Below are 21,712 nucleotides of genomic sequence, written 5' to 3'. Positions count from 1 at the left end.
GGCTGATATAAGGCTGCATAGAATTACAGAGCCATGTCATAACCAAGTAGTTTTCTTGGACCCACTTGGTATACATAGGGTCTCCCTTAGAAGGTTCTGCCACATCTCCCAAGAGATACCCTACTTTGCCCCTTCCCCAATAGCCATCATGGCTGATTGGGCCCATTCCAAATAGTTCGATCCATCAAACTTTACGGTTGTAATCTGAAAACATGTCTTAGAACCACCACCATAACTGTTGTTCCCAAAACTGCCTTCTACCTGATTCTTAAACTCCATTTCGGTCAAAAACCAGAAGTATCAAAAATTATGGTTACTACAGTCAAAACCAGCACTAGGACTCCCAACAACAGCCACAAAATCAGTATAGAACCAATCTGTACTCACGATAGATGTGCATGAAATATGTATAAGACTGATCTGGAATCAATAACCACACACAACAGCAACAGTCCGAACTGTTTTCACCCCTTCAAAAGTGTTTGAAACCCCAAAAGAAAACTGAAAAACAGTTTGAAGAGCAATCTGATATGCTGAAGCCAATTTGAGGTTTTAATCAGTCCTAAGAGCCGTACACTCTAGACAGTACCGTACGGATAAGGTTTGTATTAGGGTTAATATGAAACCCTAAAACTGATCAATGTTGAGAACTATTAGGGTTTGTCGCAGGGATAAGATCACAAGGTTCGGCCTAATACTAGGGTTTGCCGCAAGGATAAGGCAAAACCCTAGAGAAACCCTAGAGAATAGAGAGATAAAACCCTAGAGTAGTTCGGCCACCCTTGCTGGATAGGTCCAACCTATCATTTCTGATGTTACTTCTCTCAGAAAATAAAAGACTTACAGTAGAATGCAGTTTGCTGCCTACCAAGGTTACCCGAACCCTAGCCTTCTCTGATTCTTCCTGATCACCAACTCGCTACAACTGTGACACTTCTTCAAACAGCTGCTAATCCTCTGGAGATCTCCAAGAACCAGTCAACGAACTCTGCTTTCTCAGCTTCCAGCCTTAGATGGTTCTCATGTGGTCGGCTGGACTAGACTCACATGAGAGAACCTTGCTCTAATACCAAGTAGAAGTTCAGGACTGTTATCAGTCTTGAACCCTAATGGATTTCAGGATCGAAGATAAGAAGGAAAGAAAGAAGAGAGAAGAGGAAAAGGGAGGAGAAGCAGTAGAACACAAGGGTTGAAAGGAGGAGCATAAGCTTAATGTTCTGCCGCCACCACTTTAATTAATATTTATAGGTTATGCTCATTACATGGAAAGGACAGATATGCCCTTAGTCTTTACATAACAAATAGAGCAAAACAACTGAAATAAATAACAACTGAAACAACTAAATGACCAATAGCTAACCCTAGGCAGACTAGAACATCTTCTACCCTACGAACACAGTGGGACCGCAGTTGTGGGGCCCACGTCAGTGTTCAATACATTGTCCAATCAGACTATTTTGATGCAGGTATCAAACTCGGTATATAATCATGGAACTGTTACACAAGTTTAGACACTTCAGCACAAGAGTGCATAAGGTAAATCCAATTATATAGTGAAAAGTCATCAACAAACAAAACAAAACACTAGTATGTCTAACAGATATATCCCATTAGCCTCACGACCACTCCCAATCATCTAAGATTTCATGTCCTTAAAAACACAATATGAAGGGAAAAAGTCACACTGCAATTTAGGGGTTTAGTTAAACTACTAATTGAAAGCAAATTGGTATTATTAAGTACATGAAGAATAGATGATAAGGTCAGGACATGTGAGGTCTTAATGCCTCCCTTTCCCGTGATAGGGGAAATGGAGACATCACTAAGGGATATCTTGTCCCGACCAGAAAGTGAGTTGGTAAGAGGTGAATAACTATGAAACACTGGTCATATGGTCAAAGGCACCAAAATCGTTTATCCAAGGAATTTTATGAGTACCTAGATTAGTAACATGATTTGCAGTGGCACGAATACCTGAATGTGCATATGCAAAGGAACTGTCTCTAATGAAGTAGATGTTGTAGCAGTAGGCTCCAAATGACTGATCATTCGGCCATACTTCTCATACTCATCCATGGCAGCTAGAAGTTGCTCTCCCACTGATTTCTCACCACTTTGCCCCTATCCATTCAATAAGGAGGTGGCTACATTTGCATTTCCACCTTTTCCATTCTCAATCCTTTTTTCTATTGTTTCCATTCTTGAGTCTAGCAGGAATGAGCTCTAGGTGCAGCTTGCAACAGGTATCTTTAGTATGTTTAGGCTTCTTGTAGCACTCACAGATAACATTTTTCTTCCCAATGTTTACCTTCGGCTTCATCCCAACATTAGCATAGTGATCAAGCCTTAGAAAAAGTCACTTCAACCTTTGTCGAAACATTCTGCATCCTTTGTACAACCCCAAACAACGGCCTCCATCAAATCAATCTCCTGCCAAAGAGATTTCAGCATGGAGAAGTAGACGGATAAGGGCTTCTTCCCTATCTTAGATTATTCACATAATTCTTCAAATAGTACGAATGGGCAACATTTAGCTTTTGGGAATAGGTCTCCGTGACACTTAACCACCTTTTGCAATTGCCAACTACAAATAGTGTTGACTAATATCTAGCTGCATGGAGTTCACTAGCCAACCCACTACTATGTAGTTATCTTGCATCCACCATTCATAGGTAAGGTCATCCTCCGCCGGTTTCTTATTTTTCCTGGTAATGTAACATAATTTCCCTCTACTACATACATGTATTTTAATTGACTGAGACCAAGATAAATAATTGGTTCCATCCAACTTTATAGTAGTCACTACCCCTACTAGTCTCCACTGGCCCCCCATGTCCAAATCCAGAATCTATGGAATATTTGGTTTCTCCTCCAATTTGCTTCATTAAGTGGACAGATGCAAACAAAAATCAAATTAATGTTTTACTAAGCTAGATTTTCTATTCCAAGCAAAGAACTTCAACCACCTAAAACTAGGGTTTTAGAGGGCCCAGCAAAATGGAAGAATGAGAAAAACTTCAACTGCTCCTACCAGAGGTTCCATAACTCTATCCAACACAAACTGCCCTTAATAAAAATCAAAGAGCTCCCCCTTCGATCACCAAGTGCCAGCTTCAAACTATCTCTAGGGTTTTCGGGAAAAATCTCCAAGAACCTTCCATAGGCTTCAACTAAGGATGAAAATTTCCACAAAAAACCCTTTGAAAACCTCCTAACTGGGCTACATAATCCACTAATTGATCAGCCGATTAGTTCTCCATACACATTGTGTATGGGCTAAGAAAGGAGAAAGATGTTGAAGGTGAGAACCTGCTCTAGTACCAAGTTGTGAAGTACACCTGGAATAATTCAGAAAATATAGAAAAGAGAAGAAAGAAGAAAGAAAAGTGACAACGTAGGTATGTGGAAGAAGGAAGAAGGGAAGGGAAGAGAGAAGAGAAGAGTTTGATCCTTTTTCTCTAGCCCCCCCCCTCCAGATATCTTTTATTCTCTTAATTCTAAATTGAGCACAATTCGCTGGATGCCCTTAATGGGGCGACCAGCACAAAGGAAATCATAAAACAAAACAAAAGAGGCCCATAACTAAAAGAACATAAACTTAAAACATAACTTAAAAGAATTAAAGACACTAAGGCCCATTCGACATTCTCACTACGGGAAGTTTACAAAACATTTGAGAGCTTAAAACAAAGCCCAACCAAACCACCAACTATAAACATGAAGCTAACTTATCCAAAATAAAAGAAAGGAGACAAAGTGAATAAATGACTTAAGCCAGCAAAGAAGCGGAAAGGACCATTCAAAGGTCTGAACAACAATCATGGTGCAAGTACTCATGACAGATCTTCTCAAGATGTGCAACAGTGGCAGGAGAAAAATGGAAACATGCTATAGAGCTACCCATAAGATTCAGTACTGTCTATAAAGGAAAGACATTCAGATGCACATGGGACTGAGCAGACATCCAGGAGAAGGGCAACTAAAGAGAATAAGGTGCTACTAATTGCTGCCTGAAATAGGAGAACGGAAACATATTCAGATATGGTACTGATAATGGTTAATGGAACTTCCAACAATAACAACTTGCAACTGCATAATAATACACAATCAAGCACTGAAAAATAAATTCACTTATAAGAAGAGATGCATTTACCTTCAATTCACGGATCAGCTTCCCTTGTGAAGTCTCCCACACTTTAATTGTACAGTCCTGGGAGCTGCAAGAGTTCAATTGAACACTTCCAACTGTAAATTTAAAGTTACAGTATCATAAAGATTAATCGGAAAACGTAGCAAACAATCATAAATTAGTCAAAACCACACCAATCAAAAATAAACAAACAAACAAACAAATTGAACTCAAGTGTAAAGGAATTCATGTTCAAAACATGAATATATGAAGGAATTCATGTTCAAAACATGAATATATGAAGGAATTCATGTTCAAAACATGAATACGTGTCTTACAGTGTAAATTCAAAACAAGGCAATCAATCTAGTTCCAGTTTCCTTTATCCTATTTTAGAGTCAAACGGAACTGGGAGAAAGCTGATTTAATGATCAAATTCAAACAATCAAACAGGCATCATACCAAATGTTCATTTGGAAATTTACATTTAAAAACCAAAAGATGACCAATTAGGGAAACTCTGCTGATATCGCCAAGTAAATAAACCCAAAATTGTGGAGCCCTTGCACCCACCCAGTGCCCAGTAGATGATCAGACAGTATGAAATTAGTATAATCCAAGTTAGCTTTCCCAAAGAGACCAGCAAGTTACCAAGTCTGCTCTCTCATAGAATGCCAAACAGTTCACTAAGTAGAAAAATTAATTATCTCCCACACAATAAAGTATTAGAAAAAGAAAACAATTACAAAAACAACAGTTCATTTCAGGCACTTGGCCAAAATAATGGCTATATCAAGGATGTACTCACTTATTACACTTATCAAAGTAGGAATAGGGACTCACTTACCAGTGTATAAATAAGAAAAATCACCCATGAATAGAAGCAATATCAAACCACTAGTTCATTACCAATAAACTTAATGATCAAACCAATAAATATTTGTCAACATAAATTAACATTCAAAAGTTGTTTTACCTTGTATATATCATTCCATCTCCTCCCCATTTCACACAAGTTACTGCAAGTGTGTGACCACTTAGGCAAATAACACATTTCCTTAATGAAACATCCCAAATTCGTGCATCACCATCTTTACTGGAACTTACAAATCGGCGACATGGAGCATTCAGATGAATTGGCTCCCATGATATGCCAGTAATCCACTTCTTGTGGCCCTGAGATGTGGTAAAGCCATAAATTAAATCTCTTAAAAATTAATCAAAGAAACCATGTTTTAGCAACACATAAGAAAGACCAAAAGGGGATGTCCAAGAATACAAGAGGTCAAGGCCCCAGGACAGTGGTGAATCATGTGGCAGAGCATAAAAGGGGCATTTGTGGTAGCTCAAGATGTTCCATTTCATTGGGTAAGGTAGTGTTGAAGTCAGTTAGGGTTCTTTCTTTTCTGTTCGGTAACATTGGTAGTGTCATCAGTTCAACTTATCTAATCTCCTGTGGTTCAGTGATTGTATTGAAGACATCAGAACATGTTGTTTGTTTTTTTTCCCTTCTGACAGGATGGGTCTTTCTTTTGGGGTTGTTTGCACTTTGCACAATGTTGATGATGTACAGGGTTGTAGGTTGGCAGCATGGCCTTTTTTTCACAGTTGTGCTGTTGCTCTTTGCCCATGTTTTTACTGGCAATTGTGATCAAGAAATTAATGACATATTTCCTCTACTATCAAAAAGAAACAGGCATCATAAACACATTCATTAAAGCAGGTAAAAGCCATGAAAAAGGAAGAGAAATTCTAGCAATAAATCAACATAATCATAACAAACATAGCCCCTGTCTTGAGGTATGGATTGAACATAAGTGTTTGACATGATTATTAGGAATTAACACTCAATAGCTAATTTCTCCTCAAGATTATTCATTCTCCAGAAGCAAGATCTTCCAGCAGTGTCATGTACAAGTTCAACTTTCCCTAAACCCTAATCACTAGTGGGACTTCCAAACAATGAAGCAGAAGGCTGAAGCCCCTAAATAAGGAACATAAAAGACTTTCCAAAGCCCAAAATAACACAGGAAGACTCAAGACTCCCTCCGCACAAACAAATCAATAACCCCATGAGCCACTCAAGCACTCTTAGTACCACAAAGAAGCCATAACAGCAAGCCAGCCATCAAACTTCAGTGATAGCTCTTCCCCCTACCTCCTCTTCTAGTAAAAGAAACTTTATCTGTCCCTCTACTTCCTCCACTTCTAGCAGAATACACCTTTTATTCTTGAAGATCCAAAAATTTACCAATGTCTCCCTTTTAGGATTCTCTTTTCCGACTTAGCCTTTTTAGTTCTTTCCAGGCTACTGAAAAGACTCTTACAAACCCTACAACTTTCATCGATGTTCACTTGATAATCTCAAAACGGGTGCACGCACTAGCATGCTGCTGTTGCACTGGCTGCGCTACTGCACAACGGCTTGAGCGCTAGCGCTCAATCCGTTGCTTGTGGCCTGTTTGACTAAGAGGAACATGGTAATGAGGACTTTGTATTCAGTCATTCCTGTCCTGTCCAGTAGAGGAGTACAACTTAGCAACAACACAGTATTTTTTCCTTCTTACTATCAGAACAGCCCTCCCTTACCTCCCCCCACCCCAAAAAAAGGAGGAAAAAAAAAACTCAAAGGTGTAAAAGAAATTACAAAAAACAAACGGAAGATGAACTTCTGCAATCAAGATTAAAAGCTAAAAACCATACTGCATACCAAAATGAGGAAAGGAATATCATTTATCACTTTTGGGTGTTTAAAGGCATCTAGTTGCCAACTTTCCAGATTGATCAAACTAACAAAACATTGCCAGTTTTATCAAATATATATATATATATATATATAGAAACACAACTAATGTGAAAGGAGTTTGGGGTAACTGACTTTTCCAGGGAATTGATGCTTTTGCCTGGTTATTAGCTATGGACAGAATGTTAACTAAAGAATCTGAAATCAAGAATTAAATGCCAAGTGGGTTTGTAATGTGTAAGAGGCAAGAGGAATATATGTTGTGTCTGTTTTCGTGTAGCAGTTTGGTGATCTTTATTTGGGACTTTAATTTTTTTGGTGTTCAAGACTCAGGATTCAGGAATTCCAACTCATCCAGGAGAAATTTTCTCTTTCTAGCCAAATAATATAGGTGGGAAAAAAGGAAGACCTTCATGAAGCAGCATTGCATTTTCTGTTTGTTGGGGGAGAGGAAGGAAAGCAATAGGTGCATCTTTAAAGAAAATTTCAGGTCAAGAAGAAAAATTGTAGCTGGTATTTGTTCATTTGCTGCTGAATGGGCATCGAGTCACTGTGAATATAGAGGCATGAGTAGATGAGATCTAGGTGAAAAGCTTATAGGACTTTGTAAGATGAATGCTGAGGGTAACCATCTTTGGTTAAGGGAGTAAAAGCTTTTTTGGTTTACTTCAATTGTAATTCTTGTAGTGATAACATCTCCAAATAAAAGCTTTTAACTTGTCTCTCTTTTATATTAATGAAAGTTACCTTCACTATCAAAAAAGAAAAAAAGTCAACAAAAGGAAAACAACAAAGATAATAACATAAACTTCATAACAAGCTATCAAAACAAATCAAAGAACGGTAAAAAGCTAACTCAGGAGAAAACACCAGTATTGATAACAAGGCTCCAGTCTGGAGCCTCTTTGATGAAGTGTCTCAATATCTATTGTTTCTCTGAATTTTACATTATCTATGGGTTAGGAGGAGCAGGTTGCAGTAGGGGACCAAGCTTCCATGGTTCTTACATTGTTTATAACGGCCTTTCTACCTTGTTGGACTCCTCTAATGCATCAGCTTATACAAAAGGCTTCAAGGCATCCGAGGAGTCCAACAAGGTAAAAAGCTCTTTATAAACAACATAAGTACAATGGAAGCATAATTGTCAAAGCGACTAGGTGCTCTTGTCTGGGCACCTCACCCAAACGCCTTGACTTATAGAAACAAGGCGCTCGCCTAGGTGACTAAGCACCCGCCTAGTTGACAAGGAGGGCACCTTATAACAATATCACTTATATTGGTATGTCTTATTAATATGTGTTAATACATTTTATTATATGCTATATATACAATTTATACTTTGCTTTAATGTTCTACTATTGAAATTTAAAAGATCAAAGGGTTTTGAGGAGAGAAAAAGAAAGAAAAAAAAAAAGAACAAAAAAAAGAGGAAAGGAAGAATAGAAGTATGAGGTTCTTTTCTATTCTCCCTCTCTCTCTCTCTCTAAAAAAATGAAACAGAAACTCCATCCTTGTTTTTTTCTATTTTACTTTCCATCATGAATATTTATCATATAAAGTTAATAACCTTCCTTAGATGCTAGTTGATATGAAATTGCTCTATTAAATACTTATTATAGTAGTATTATTTTTGAAAATAATGAAATTAATATATGTAAGATTTTTATCTTTTAGATTTGATGACTTCCCACATTTTTTGAGCAAATGTTATGTTCTTAATAAAGAGAATTGCTATTTTTTCAATTTATATACATGACGAGTGGTATATTAAACTAGGGAACTATCTAAAAGTTAGTTCTTTATATTATATAATTATTATTGCCTAGGCAACTAAGTGACTAGGCACCCCAATGTCACCCACAATCGCCTAGACACCTTGAAAAATATGCATGGAAGATTGGTCTCCCACTACAACCTGCTCTTCCTAACCCTTCCCTTGGCTAAGTTGTCAACCACCAAGTAGGAAGGCCTCAGAATTATCAGATCATGTCCTTTCTGGAACTCCAAGTGCAGACCTCACTCAAGAAACAGTCACACATCCAAGATACAATGACCAAGTCATCCTGTTATGTGCCTTAGGAGAACTCGCCCCTAAAAGCTAGTTGTTTGAGGAAGGGAACCCAAGCACATATACCCCACAACAGCATCCCATACTACCGATGTGGGATATCTCATATTAGCAACCCATACTACCAATATGGGACAAATGGATCATAACATTCCACCACGCTCCACAGTCCCGACGCCCACGCAGGCTACCTTTGCACTACTCCACCTAGTCCCGACCGAACACTATAATATCATCATCACCACCTGCGCCGCACAATTGCAACTAAGAGGCATAGTGTAGGCTCTGATACCATTTGTCATGTGCCTTAGGAGAGCTCACCCCTAAAAGCTAGCTGTTAGAGGAAGGGAGCCCAAGCACATATATACCCCACAATAGAATCCCATACTACTGATATGGAATATCTCACATTAACATCCCATACTACCAATGTGGGACAAATGGAAGATGACATTCGTTCGATCTGCCCTACCAAAGCAAAGAGTGTTTCCTTGATGCCCTTCATCTTGTTGGTGGTTTTGTGTGATTCAACCTCTGTTCTATCGACCCGATCGTCCAACACCATCAACCTTGTGTTGGTCATCGGAGAGCTAGGCTCTAATACCAATTGATAAGTCCACTTCAAAGTCAAAACAAAAAGCTGGTTCAAGGGAGCTCACCCTCCTGAAAGGCCGAAACAGAGTAAGAGGAAAGAAGGAGAAGATACAGAGGAAGAGAAGAGAGGGGATAATAGGGTTCTTACTTCATGCCATGGAGATCGGATTACATAGTATTTATACATCACTTGCACATGGATGAGACTGTGATGGATAACTAACTTGGGCGACGTGGCTTCCTTGTATAAACAAACCACAGCGGAGCAGTCACATGGGTACTTTGTCTTCCTAGGCTGGGCTTAAGTGATCAGCCGGCTGCCTATCACATCCACAATTTCAATTCACCCATAACCCAAAGAGTGCTTTGTCTTGAACTATTTGAATGTCCTACCAGTCTAAAATTCACAGTAGAGTACCATTTATACCCAAAAATATTCTCCATTTCTGTCAATCTTTTATAAAGGAACCGTATTTGTTATTCTTTTTCCTTTGTTTTTGCACTTACAATCAAAAGATATATAAAAACAAGGATGTTCAAGTCCAAGTGGAAAGGGCAGTCAATTGGTATGCACCAGCAATGGGCAAACTTCAACTCAGCTTTGATGGATGCAGCTTTGGGAATCCAGGACATTCAGGGATTGGAGGTTTGATCTGGGACCATAATGGACAAATACTAATTAGCTATTCTGGTCCTATGGGTGTTGGAAACTCTCTAAGGGCTGAACTACAAGATTTGAATCACGGATTCAAATTGATGAGTACAAAATGAAAAATGTGGAGGTTGAAGGAGACTGCAAACTATAATTTTTGTTGGATGAAAAACAATAAATGATTCCTTGGTTGGTCAGGCCGATGGCGAGAAAGGCAAAATACTTAAGCTCCATATTGAATAGCTCATTCAACACCTGCCCAAAAGGGCACATGGACTAGCAGACTCTCTAGTCAGGGCAGGGGTGGCAAGGAACTAGCTTGAATGGGGATGTCCAGGGCCGGGTTGTAATCTGTAATGTCCTTTTATTTATTTATTTATTTAAATTTTCTTGAAGAATCAAGAAAATTTTTCACTAAAAGAAAAAGATTACATCCTAACACCCTTGATTGTCTAGATGACACACCAAATACATTCTCAAAGCTTTAAATTGAAAAGGATTCTGCATTACAAGGAAATCTGTAATGTCCATTTATTGTTGTAATTAGATGTCCATGTGAATAGGAGCTGATTTTGTATTAACAGTCATTTTTTTAGGAATACTGATTTTGTATTAAAATTGAACCTGTTTCACCAGTTTTAGCTTGCTGCTTTCTTTTCTGACCAGTGTTGCAGTTTTCCTTGATGAAATTTTACTGTTGATTATCAAAAAAAAAGGAAAAGGATATCTGACCCCAAGATGCCATCAATGAAGACTTTGAATGGTGCAAAAGACTTTACATATAGATAAATAAAAATAATTTAATGCCATGAATAGATGTTTCTATCTACAGCTAAAAATGTTCAAGTACTAGCACAAGTAATTGTTGTTGATGGAACGACTTGATTGCTTTACACTAAATAAGATAAATGTGAATGCGATAACATGTGAACTTTACAATAAGTTGCTTGCCCGATGGCTTCCCAGTCTGTGGATCCCAGCACAGAAGTTCTCCAGCCTTACTCCCACTCACAAGATGCTTACCATCAGGGGACCATGCAATGCAAAGAACCCAATTTTTGTGTCCTGAATAAGAATGAACAGAATAATATTATAGTTATTCAACAACAGTTTCTAAGGTGCTGTATCTGCCATAAACCTTTTATTTAAAATGAAAGATACAGTATAAAATTTATAAATGAAAGATAGTTTGCATCCAGAAGGCAAAATATAGTAAGGTTAGTTCCAAAACCTATACAATTTTGTTAACTCAGTAAAGAGTGGCAAAAGAAGGCCCAACTAATATTGTTTTTCTGCAAATTCAATTATGTTGCTCAAGCCATGAGGAAAATAATTCAACTTCTTTGAAAACCACTTTTTTTTATAACTGAAAATGATTTCATTATTCAAGAAAAATAAGATTTTACAAGAATCACTTGGAGAGGCACGAGATGCAGCCTCCCCTAAACATTACAAGAGAACAGAAAGCAATTACAATGCTGTCCAAAATAAATGATCCCTAGTAGAACCCTGTTTAGCAGGATAATCAGCCAAGGCATTTGCCTCCCTACACCCATTGATATCTACATGTTATGTGCCTTGTCAAACATTTAACCTTTTTGATGAGGTTCCTATAACTCCAAACAACTGAGCCTGGATTTGACAGCCAGCCCACAATCACCTTAGAATCCCCTTCAATTAATAGGTTCTCCACTCCTAGTTGATTAGCAATCTGAATTCCTTGTATTGCAGCCAATATCTCAGCTCTTGTAGAATCCCCTATCCCTATCGGACCTAAGAGTAAGGATATGATGTTACCATTCTCATTCCTCAACACTCCTCCAATGTCAGAAAGTCACGGGTAATCCTGACAGGCCTGACTGCTTCCATCAAAATTCAGTTACTGTAGTGGCTCTGGTTATTCTAACCGAAGTGAGTGCAACTGTGGCCCAATTCCTCCAGATATCATCAAATGAAAAAGAGCTGAAAGAAACAAGGATTTCAGCCAATGGATAGTCCTGGTTAAGATACATTCCTTCACTTTTGTGAAGGACCTATCCATAGTTTTCAAGGCGCCAAGGTGAGGCTAGGCAACAGGGGGGCGCCTTGTCGCCTAGGTGATGGATTTTTAAGTAAAAACATGTAATTACCCTAGGTTACATGATCATATTTCCTTAATAAATATCCATAATTTTCATAAGTATAAACTTCATGTTAAAGTATAGAAAATCAGCATATTCCAAGATATTCATGAGAAGAAAAGAAGAAAGAAAAGAAATTTCAAAAAATATAGGGGCTGAACCCCTATTTCTGTTAAGAGGAAAAGAAGAAAAGAAAAGGTGGAAGAAGACGAATAAGAAGAAATTAGTATATAAACACACAAAATTGGTAAAGAAAAAGAAGAAAATGTGTTGATTGGACAACATTTTACGTTCTTCCTTACTTATTGGTTCAGGTTTTGAAGTCTTTGAGGGTTCAATACAGCATTTAGCAATGTTTGTGTTGATTAAACCCTAACAAATAAGAAAATAATAAAAATAAATTAGTATAGAAGCACACAAAATGAATACTTTAGTTTAAAAATGTCTATTTTAAAATTATAACCTCAAAAAATTAAGAATATAAAAGTTTTTTATAACACTATAGAAAACTACTTGGCGATTAGGTGAGGCAAGCCTCCAAGGGCGCCTTGTCACCTAGGCGTTGCCTAAGCACCGCCTTCACAACTATGGACCTCTCCTTATCTTGGAAAATTCTAGCACTTCATTCTTCCCAAATTATCCATAGGGTGGCTGCTCTAAAACATCTAAACATACTCCTCCCTCTTTTTGTTGGGCAAGCAAGGTAGTTGGTGAGAATAATGATTTTAACTCTGCTGGTTGATTCCACCTACATCCAAACAAAACAAACATCTAGTCCCAAAGAGCTGCAACAAAGGAACAAGAAACCAGTAAGTGGTAACAGTCCCCACTATGAGAATTGCACAGTACACACCAGTTTGGGAATAAACAAATGAAAGGCTTTTTCTTTTGTAAGTTCTTCAAAGTATTACTCTTACCAAGGTAAACTTCCCAGCAAAAAACAGCAATTTTGAAGGGCACTGGCTTTGTCCACACTTCTTTCACTAGGAAAGGCTCAAATGAAGTACTCAAACAAAGGGATTTGAAGAAGGATGCACAAGTGAAAGAACCTTTTGGGGTAGAAGTCCGCACCCTTTTATCAAGAGAAGAGGCGTCCAAACAAACACTCTAAAATGGATAGAAGTTCACCAACACAAGAAAGCTCCTCCTCCCTTAAGCCCCTACAAAAACCAAAGTCCTAGTTCAAGGATAAAGGTAAAACTGGATGGGGAAAAAAGACAGAGATAACCTCCTTTTTATAGAGGGAAAGAGCATACAGAGAAGGAAATAGATCTTTTAGGGGTTGATTACCCACCCAAGTGTCTTCCCAAAAAAGAACCAAATTTCCGGAGCAAGCGTCATACCTTAGAAATTGAAGGAAATTGGGGAAGACGCCATGTATTGCCTTCCATGGTGTTGTTTGGGTGGCCCAATGAGATACCGCATCATCCCAACCAGAGACAAAACTGTAGGTTGTCAAGACTGCTATTCAGCCTTGATCACTAAGAGATTTCAGTTTCGATGAGAAGAGAATGTGAAGAAGATGTAGAGGAAAGAGTGGTGGAAGAGCAATGGAACACAGAATTTTTGGAGAAGAACAGAATGTCAAATATTCTGCCGCCGCCACTTTAAGTTAATATATATAGGTTATGCTAGTTACAGGAAAGGACATATCTGCCCTTGGTGTTTACATCATAACTGCTAACAAATAACAAACAATGTAAAACTGAAACTAGAGATAACAGAACAGAAAAAATAACCACAGCTGTGACTAGCTACATTCTACCCTATGGACAAAGTGGGACAACAGCTGTGGGGCCCACATCACTGTTCTCTACACTCCCCCTCAAGTTGGGAGTATATGTTCATCATTCCCAACTTGGATAGATCCGCCTCTAGCTTCTTTCTTGATACGGCTTTAGTAAGAATGTCAGCTAGTTGCATACTGGATGTGATGTAAAGGAGGCATACTTCTTGAGATGAGACCCTCTCTCGCACAAAATGGCGGTCAACTTCAATGTGTTTGGTTCTGTCATGCTGTACCGGATTATGTGCTATATTAATGGCGGCTTGATTATCACAATACAGCATCAGGGGTTTCTCATACTCAATACCCAACTCCTCAAGTAGAGATCTTAGCCATAGGATTTCAGTCACTCCATTGGCCATGGACCTGCGTTCTGCTTCAGCACTTGACCGGGAGACCACACTTTGTTTCTTACTTCTCCAGGAGACAAGGTTTCCTCCCACAATATCCTGAGGTAGACCTTCTGTCATCAACACTCACAGCCCAATCTGCATCAGTATAAACCTCCACCTTCATGTGATTGTTATTCTTGAAAAGTATGCCCCTACCTAGGCATCTCTTCAAGTAAGCTAAGATTCTTTCTGCCGCAAGAAGATGTGTGGTTCTAGGAGAATGCATGTATTGGCTGACAACACTAACAGCATAAGTAATATCTGGCCGAGTGAGGCAGAGATATAGGAGCTTTCCTACCAGTTGCTGGAACATAACTTTGTCTTCCAGAAGCACCCCACTCTCGGCACTAATCCTGTGATTCTGTTCAATTGGTGTATCTGCAGGCTTGACACCTAACTTTCCAGTTTCTGCCAACAGGTCTAGGACATATTTCCTCTGAGATATAAAGATCCCCTGTTTGGATCTAGCAACCTCAATACCCAAAAAATACCGAAGTACACCAAGGTCCTTCACCTCAAATTCTTGGTGAAGAAGCTGTTTAAGAGACTCAATCTCATGGCTATCATTCCCTGTGACCACAATATCATCAACATATACTGCCAACAGTGTCAAAGAGGACTCCACCCTCTTGATGAATAGGGTATGATTTGACTGGGCCTGTACATATCCAAACTTCACAAGGGCTAGTCTGAATCTATCGAACCAAGCCCTAGGTGACTGTTTCAAACCATACAAAGCCTTGTTGAGCCGGCAGACCTTCCTACCTACTTCTGCATCATAGAATCCAGGACTCTCACTACTCTCCCCCTGAGGGGCATCCCGAGGATAATAGGGTGTCCCCTCAAAGAAAGTGACATCCATGGAGACAAACTTCCTCCCGGAGATAGGATCATAACAGCAATAACCCTTTTGAGTTTGTGCATAACCAAGGAAGATGCATTTAGAGGCTTTGGGTTCGAACTTGGAGGGATGGGCTCCGAGAAGCTTAACAAAGCAAGTGCAACCGAATGTCTTAAGGGGAATAGAAAACAAGTCCTTACGTGGGTGTAGAAGAGAAAAAGGAGATCACATATCAAGGACCCTGGAAGGGACCCGATTAATAAGGTATACCGCCGTGAGGATAGCGTCCCCCCAGAAGCGAATAGGGACATTGGAAGTAAACATGAGGCTTCTAGCCACTTCCAAAATGTGTATATTCTTCCTCTCGGCAACTCCATTCTGCTGAGGTGTATGAGGGCAAGAGCTCTGGTGGATAACCCCATGATGAAGAAGATAAGATGTCAATGATTTGGCAAAGTATTCTTTTGCATTATCAGATCGGAGAACTTTGATCTTGGCATCAAACTGGGTTAGAATCATTTGGTGAAAATTTTGGGTCAGGGGAGGTACCTCATCTCGTGAACGCATGAGATAAACCCAAGAAAAACGGGTATGGTCATCAACAAATAACAAAAAATAGCTGTACCCACCCATGGAAGGGATATGATAAGGCCCCCAAACGTCAGTATGCACAATATCAAAAGAATTATCACTCTTTTTATTACTCAATAAATAAGGCTTTCTACAATGCTTAGCAAACTCACAACTTTCACACTGTAGTTGAGACAACTCAATAGACTCAAATAAAGTAGGAAACAGACTTTGTAAAGATCGAAAAGACAAATGACCTAATCGGTTATGCCAAAGCATAACTGGACTCACACTCTGAGAAACAAAAGATAACTTCTCTACTGACTCTCCCTGACGGAACCGCTCCCCGAGCAGATAGATCCCATTCGTCTCACGGTCAGTCCCAATCACCTTCTGTGTCTCCAAGTCCTGAAAAACACATCGGTCAGGGAAGAAGGTTACTGAGCAGTTCATATGCTTGGTAATACTACTGACTGAAAGAAGGTTAGTATCAAGCTTAGGCACATGCAAAACAGATGATAGGGACATAGCATCTGAAAGCTTGATGTCACCCTTCCCAGAAATAGGAACCAGGGAGCCATCAGCAATAGATACATTATCTCTACCAGAAGACAAATGGTAAGTAGTAAACAGTGAAGGCAAGCTAGTCATGTGATCAGATGCACCTGAGTCTATTACCCAACAAGGCTCAGTAGTACCTGGAGCTGAGGCATGATAGGCTGAAGCTCGAGTACCTGAATGGGCAAAGGCAGATGTGATAGGGGCTGATGGAGGTTGTGGTGGCTGAGCTGAATTTCCAACTTCCTTTTCTAGTTGTATTAGGGCAGCCCGAACTGCAGCTAAGGTCTCCAAAGATGTTCCTTTTGTGCCAGATGAGGATGCTGAATCAGTGTTCATGGCTACATGAACAGTGCCCTTCTTGTTCCTTAACTTCGCAGGAACCAAGTGAGGATGCAGTTTCCAACATGTCTCTTTTGTATGTTTGGGTTTCTTACAATGTTCACATACTACATCCTTCTTGTCTTCCTTCCTCCTGTCCTTCTCTGAATCACCCCCTGATTTGGGTGTAGCCGCTACAAAGGCTGATACGGGTTGCATCATAACCTTCCTTCTGGTTTCTTCACTGTGTACAAATGAGTAGGCCTGAGAGAGAATCACACTATCTCTAGTCAAAATCCGATGCCTCACAATATCATATTCTGGGTTCAGTCCCGCCAGGAACTCAAACACTATGTTTGTCTCAATGTGCTTTCTATGGGTCTGAGCATCTTTGGGACTCTCCCACTCAAGAGTCTCTAAGTGATCAATCTCATGCCACAAGGACTTCAAGGTAGAGAAGTAGACTGATACCGGTTTCTCTCCTTGTTTAAGGGTGTCCACTTCACATTTCAATTCATATGCTCTGGCAACATTAAAGGGTTGGGAGTAAGTTTCTTTCATAACATCTCATATCTCCTTGGTTGTCTTTGCCCACAAATAGTTCCGACTAATATGAGGCTGCATAGAATTACATAGCCATGTCATAACCAAGTAGTTTTCTTGCATCCACTTGGTATATGTTGGGTCTCCCTTGGAAGGTTCTTTCATATCTCCCAAGAGGTACCCTAATTTACCTCTTCCACCAATAGCCATCATGGCTGATTGGGCCCATTCCAAATAGTTTGATCCATCAAACTTTACAGTTGTAATCTGACCACCCATCTCAGAAACACCACCATAACTGATGTTCCCAAGACTGCCTTCTGCCTGAATCTTAGACTCCATTTCTGTCAAGTCTCAAAAACAATACTTGAGTCACCAATTACAATCAAAATAGTATAGGCCTGTTCTGTATTGTCAGTGTATGTGCACAAAACCGAAGTAATTCTGATCTGAAACCAACTAGCCAACACAGCAGTAGCTGTCCGTAGATCTCTAACCCCCTTAGAACTCTGAGAACAGCTTTAAAACAAAACTGATATGCTAGGGAAAGTTAGGGTTTTAATCAGTCCTAAAAGGAAGCAATTCAGTTGCACAGTACAAACTGTATAGATGAGCTTGCAGTAATAAGAAACCCTAGAATCTAATCGGACCTACCAATCAACTTGAGAGTAGCTCTAGGTAGATCACAGGGTTCAGTCAACCACTAGGGCTTGCCGCAGATCACTTTCAAACCCTAGAGTAGAAAGAACACAGTTCGGTTCAGGGTTTGCTGTAAAACCCTAGGAAATCGAAGAGAGAGAGCTAGAATGGTTCGGCCTTCCCCTCCAGATAGGTCCAACCTATCTTCTCTGAAAGAACTTCTGTTAAAAAAGTAACTTACAAGGAAAAATAGTTCGCTGCCTTCTAGGGTTACCTGAACCCTAGTCTTCTCTGATCCTTCCTGACCACCAACACTCTGCAACCCTAGCAAGTTTCCAACAGCTGCTAGTACCTCTGGCGATCTCCAAGAATCAGTCTGCGAACTCCTCCTCTTCAGCTTTCAGTCCTAGGAGATTCTCATGTGGTCGGCTGGTATTAGACTCACATGAAAAACCCTAACTTGGCTCTGATACCATGTAGGTTGTCAAGACTGCTATTCAGTCTTGATCACTAAGAGATTTCAGGTTCGATGAGAAGAGAATGTGAAGAAGATGTAGAGGAAAGAGTGGTGGAAGAGCAATAGAACACAGAATTTTAGGAGAAGAACAGAATGTCAAATATTCTGCCGTTGCCACTTTAAGTTAATATATATAGGTTATGCTAGTTACATGAAAGGACATATCTGCCTTTGGTGTTTACATCATAACTGCTAACAAATAACAAACGATATAAAATTGAAACTAGAGATAACAGAACAGAAAAAAGAACCACAACTGTGACTAGCTACATTCTACCCTACGGACAGAGTGGGACCACAGTTGTGGGGCCCACATCATTGTTCTCTACAAAAACAACTATGAATACTAAGCACATCCCTATGCCACAAACTTTATCTTTCCTGAGGCCATCTCCATAGCCACTTCCCCAATAAAGCTTCATTTTTAAGGACCAAATTCCCTAATCCTAGACCCCCTACCTCCTTACTCCGACAAACTTTTTCCCAATTAACAAAGTGATCCTTTTCTCCTCCCCTGGTTCCCAAAGAAAATCTCTCATCAATTTTTCTAACTTCCTAGCCTCCCTAAAAGGGATCCTAAACACATAGATATATAAAACTGGTAAATTGACAAGCATAGCCTTAATCAAAGTTACCTTCCTCCCATAGTGATATAATTCTTTTTCCAAGCTGCCAACTTTCTTTCAAATTTCTCAACAACTAGGTACCAAAATCTGCTTTTCCTAAGATTCCCACCCAAAGATAACCCAAACAAGTCAAGGGCCAAGAAGAAATAGAGCAGTCCAAAGAGATTGCAATTCACTCCAATTCATTGTCAGCCAGATTGACCCCTACTACCCAAATCTTTTCAAGATTGATCTTTAGATTGGAGACTCTCAAAATTGATCTTTGTAAACCACTATTAACTTCAGCCAAGGCATGATGACTATCAAGCACCACAGAACTCCAAAATAAGTCAGGCTCAGCAGCAGTTTTTTCCACTGCTGTAAGAACATAAAACTGTTTTTCTCACTGGATCCAATAAAATGCAAAAAGAAAGAATAAAAAATAGCAAATGGTTCTAGATTATATTTTTAAGTCATCTTATGTCAAAATAAGCTTAAAACACTAAATAATGTTGGTTATAACAGATCTTAATACATATATTTCACTAGGTTCAACCAAGTCAACATTTTCTAAGAACCAGACATCATAAAAACCATTCTGGCTGTTGGTTCCTGGTTATGACAGCTGACATCCAGAATGGTACTTGGTCTGACAACACTTTTTCTGCTAATAATGTGAATAATATTGAAAGGAAATGGAAACATAAAAACATTCAAGCACCAAATGGGAGGGAAATCCAGTAACCATGATCCAAATAGAAATGCCAAGCCAAAGACCACTATAAAGAAAAACTAAAGCAAAATACAAATAATAACCACATTTTTTCTTAGTCCTCTAAAGCAACTAGGCCCTTTATGCATCTCCTCCAACAAGCTTTTTATTTCAGTCCAGCCCATATTTGCAAAGAATCACATCATCTTATTGGTTGTCACTTTGAAGGGACCAAAGCCATTTTCCCAGTGAGACAGATTATTATTGATTGTTTTACCAGAACTTATACCACCTCACAAGATGGTATAAATTGAAAGAAGGATATGATGCAGACAAGAACGTCCAAAAAAATAAACCTGACTGAACTAACCATTATATCAAGAAGATGCAATTCTTTGCCCATGCTTGCCCACAAGGACATTGATCTGGTCCTTTTGTGTTTGTTTTTTTCATGTTTCCAGTGGGGAATTCATCACCCAAGAGGGAAGGCCAGATATATCAAATGCAAACAATCAAATAAACCCATTGGAGTCTGCATTTCTAATAATTTCCTCCCATGAGCAACACATTGTGTCTACCCAGATTAAAACTTTAGCTCTCAACCAATTCCCCAGCAGAATAAAAAACAGTTCAAATATTTTCTCCAAACATATTAATATGCAGAGCAAAGAAAAGATACCTCTAGTCTAAAGGAACACCACACTGTCTAATACAGAAAAGGTGAGGAAATATACTATTCAAACCATATCCTATACTCTGTGTACAGTAGTTAAGGATGGTTAGGCAACATCTGGATGTTTTAGCCTGGTAAGGAAAGTTGATGCCCAGGCAACAACTAGGCATTGCCAAAGTGATCACTCTAGGACTCACAATACAGAGTGAACCTAACATTTAGCATTTTCTGCACAAAGTGACCATTCTAGGACTCAAACCCATGTTCTCACACTTGTCGGCTCAACAACTAGGTGTTTCCAATCACAAAACATGTGCATATTTTATGATATATGTACACAACCATGCACAAGTACAATGGAATGCTATGCTAATCATAATCTACTAACCATGAGTTAAATCAGTAAATGATAAAATGATAACTTATATTTGATTTTCAAAAATCTATACTACTTATAAAAGTGTGAATATGGTATTTTCTGGAATTTTCATTGGACATAAATTACCCCTTAATCATTGAATTTCTTGGGGACAAATGTGTCCTTTAACAAAGCACCATAATTAAGACAGTTAATAGTGTAATAATTTGAAATGAAAGGACTATTAAATTGCCTCTATTGATTGAAATAAAAGGGCTATTAAAAAGTAGCTCCAACCCAAAGCAATTGGACTTCTTAAGGGATATTTCCCAACTCCTATATTTAAGGTGTTAAATCTAGTTCTCTATGATCATATCCTTTATTTGAGGTATTTTGATTTCTCACTAATAAATTATACTAAATAAATTAATATCTAATAATTTTAAGAATACAAAACCTATGTATTTAAAATTATATGAAAACATAACCATCATTTAATTCAAATGGCATGTATGTAGTTAAAATCATCAAATTAAATGGGTGAACCCATGGTCTCATATTTATAATAGTGAAAAATAAGTATGATAAATAAGAAGAATTATTTACTAATGATCGAATTGAAATATAAAATTTAAAAACTACCCAAAAACAAAACATTTTCCTATTCAAGTATTGGATTAATGGTTTAACCTTTTAGGTCAAATGGGTAAAATAAAAATTTTCAAAAAGGTAAATGCATAGAATTACTGGAGATATAGGAATTTTTAATAAAAAAATGTGTATCTATCATGTCAAAAAAATAAGTGTGATAAATAAATTTATTTTTCTTAATGATGGAAATAGAATAGAAAGTTAAACTAACTCGGAAAGAAAACTACTTTCTATCTAAGT

At 38.6% G+C, this 21,712-nt stretch overlaps 1 protein-coding gene across 1 annotated transcript in view; it reads right to left on the bottom strand.

Annotated features, from left to right (window-relative positions):
* The window catches only part of LOC148851579 (WD-40 repeat family protein / notchless protein), a 65,361-nt gene that overhangs the window by 17,737 nt on the left and 25,912 nt on the right, over positions 1-21,712 (bottom strand). Inside the window, exons 6-8 of the mRNA XM_088945237.1 lie at positions 11,124-11,251; positions 5,106-5,305; positions 4,154-4,217 (exon numbers count right to left, since the gene is read on the bottom strand). Coding sequence (XP_088801363.1) covers positions 4,154-4,217; positions 5,106-5,305; positions 11,124-11,251 — 392 coding nt within the window. The remainder of the gene's footprint in view (positions 1-4,153; positions 4,218-5,105; positions 5,306-11,123; positions 11,252-21,712) is intronic.

This window comes from Nelumbo lutea, chromosome 5, assembly GCF_056320005.1.
Source record: "Nelumbo lutea isolate HS-2025 chromosome 5, American lotus-T2T, whole genome shotgun sequence".
Classification (NCBI taxonomy): Eukaryota; Viridiplantae; Streptophyta; class Magnoliopsida; order Proteales; family Nelumbonaceae; genus Nelumbo; species Nelumbo lutea.
This window is presented reverse-complemented; position numbering and strand designations above follow the sequence as displayed.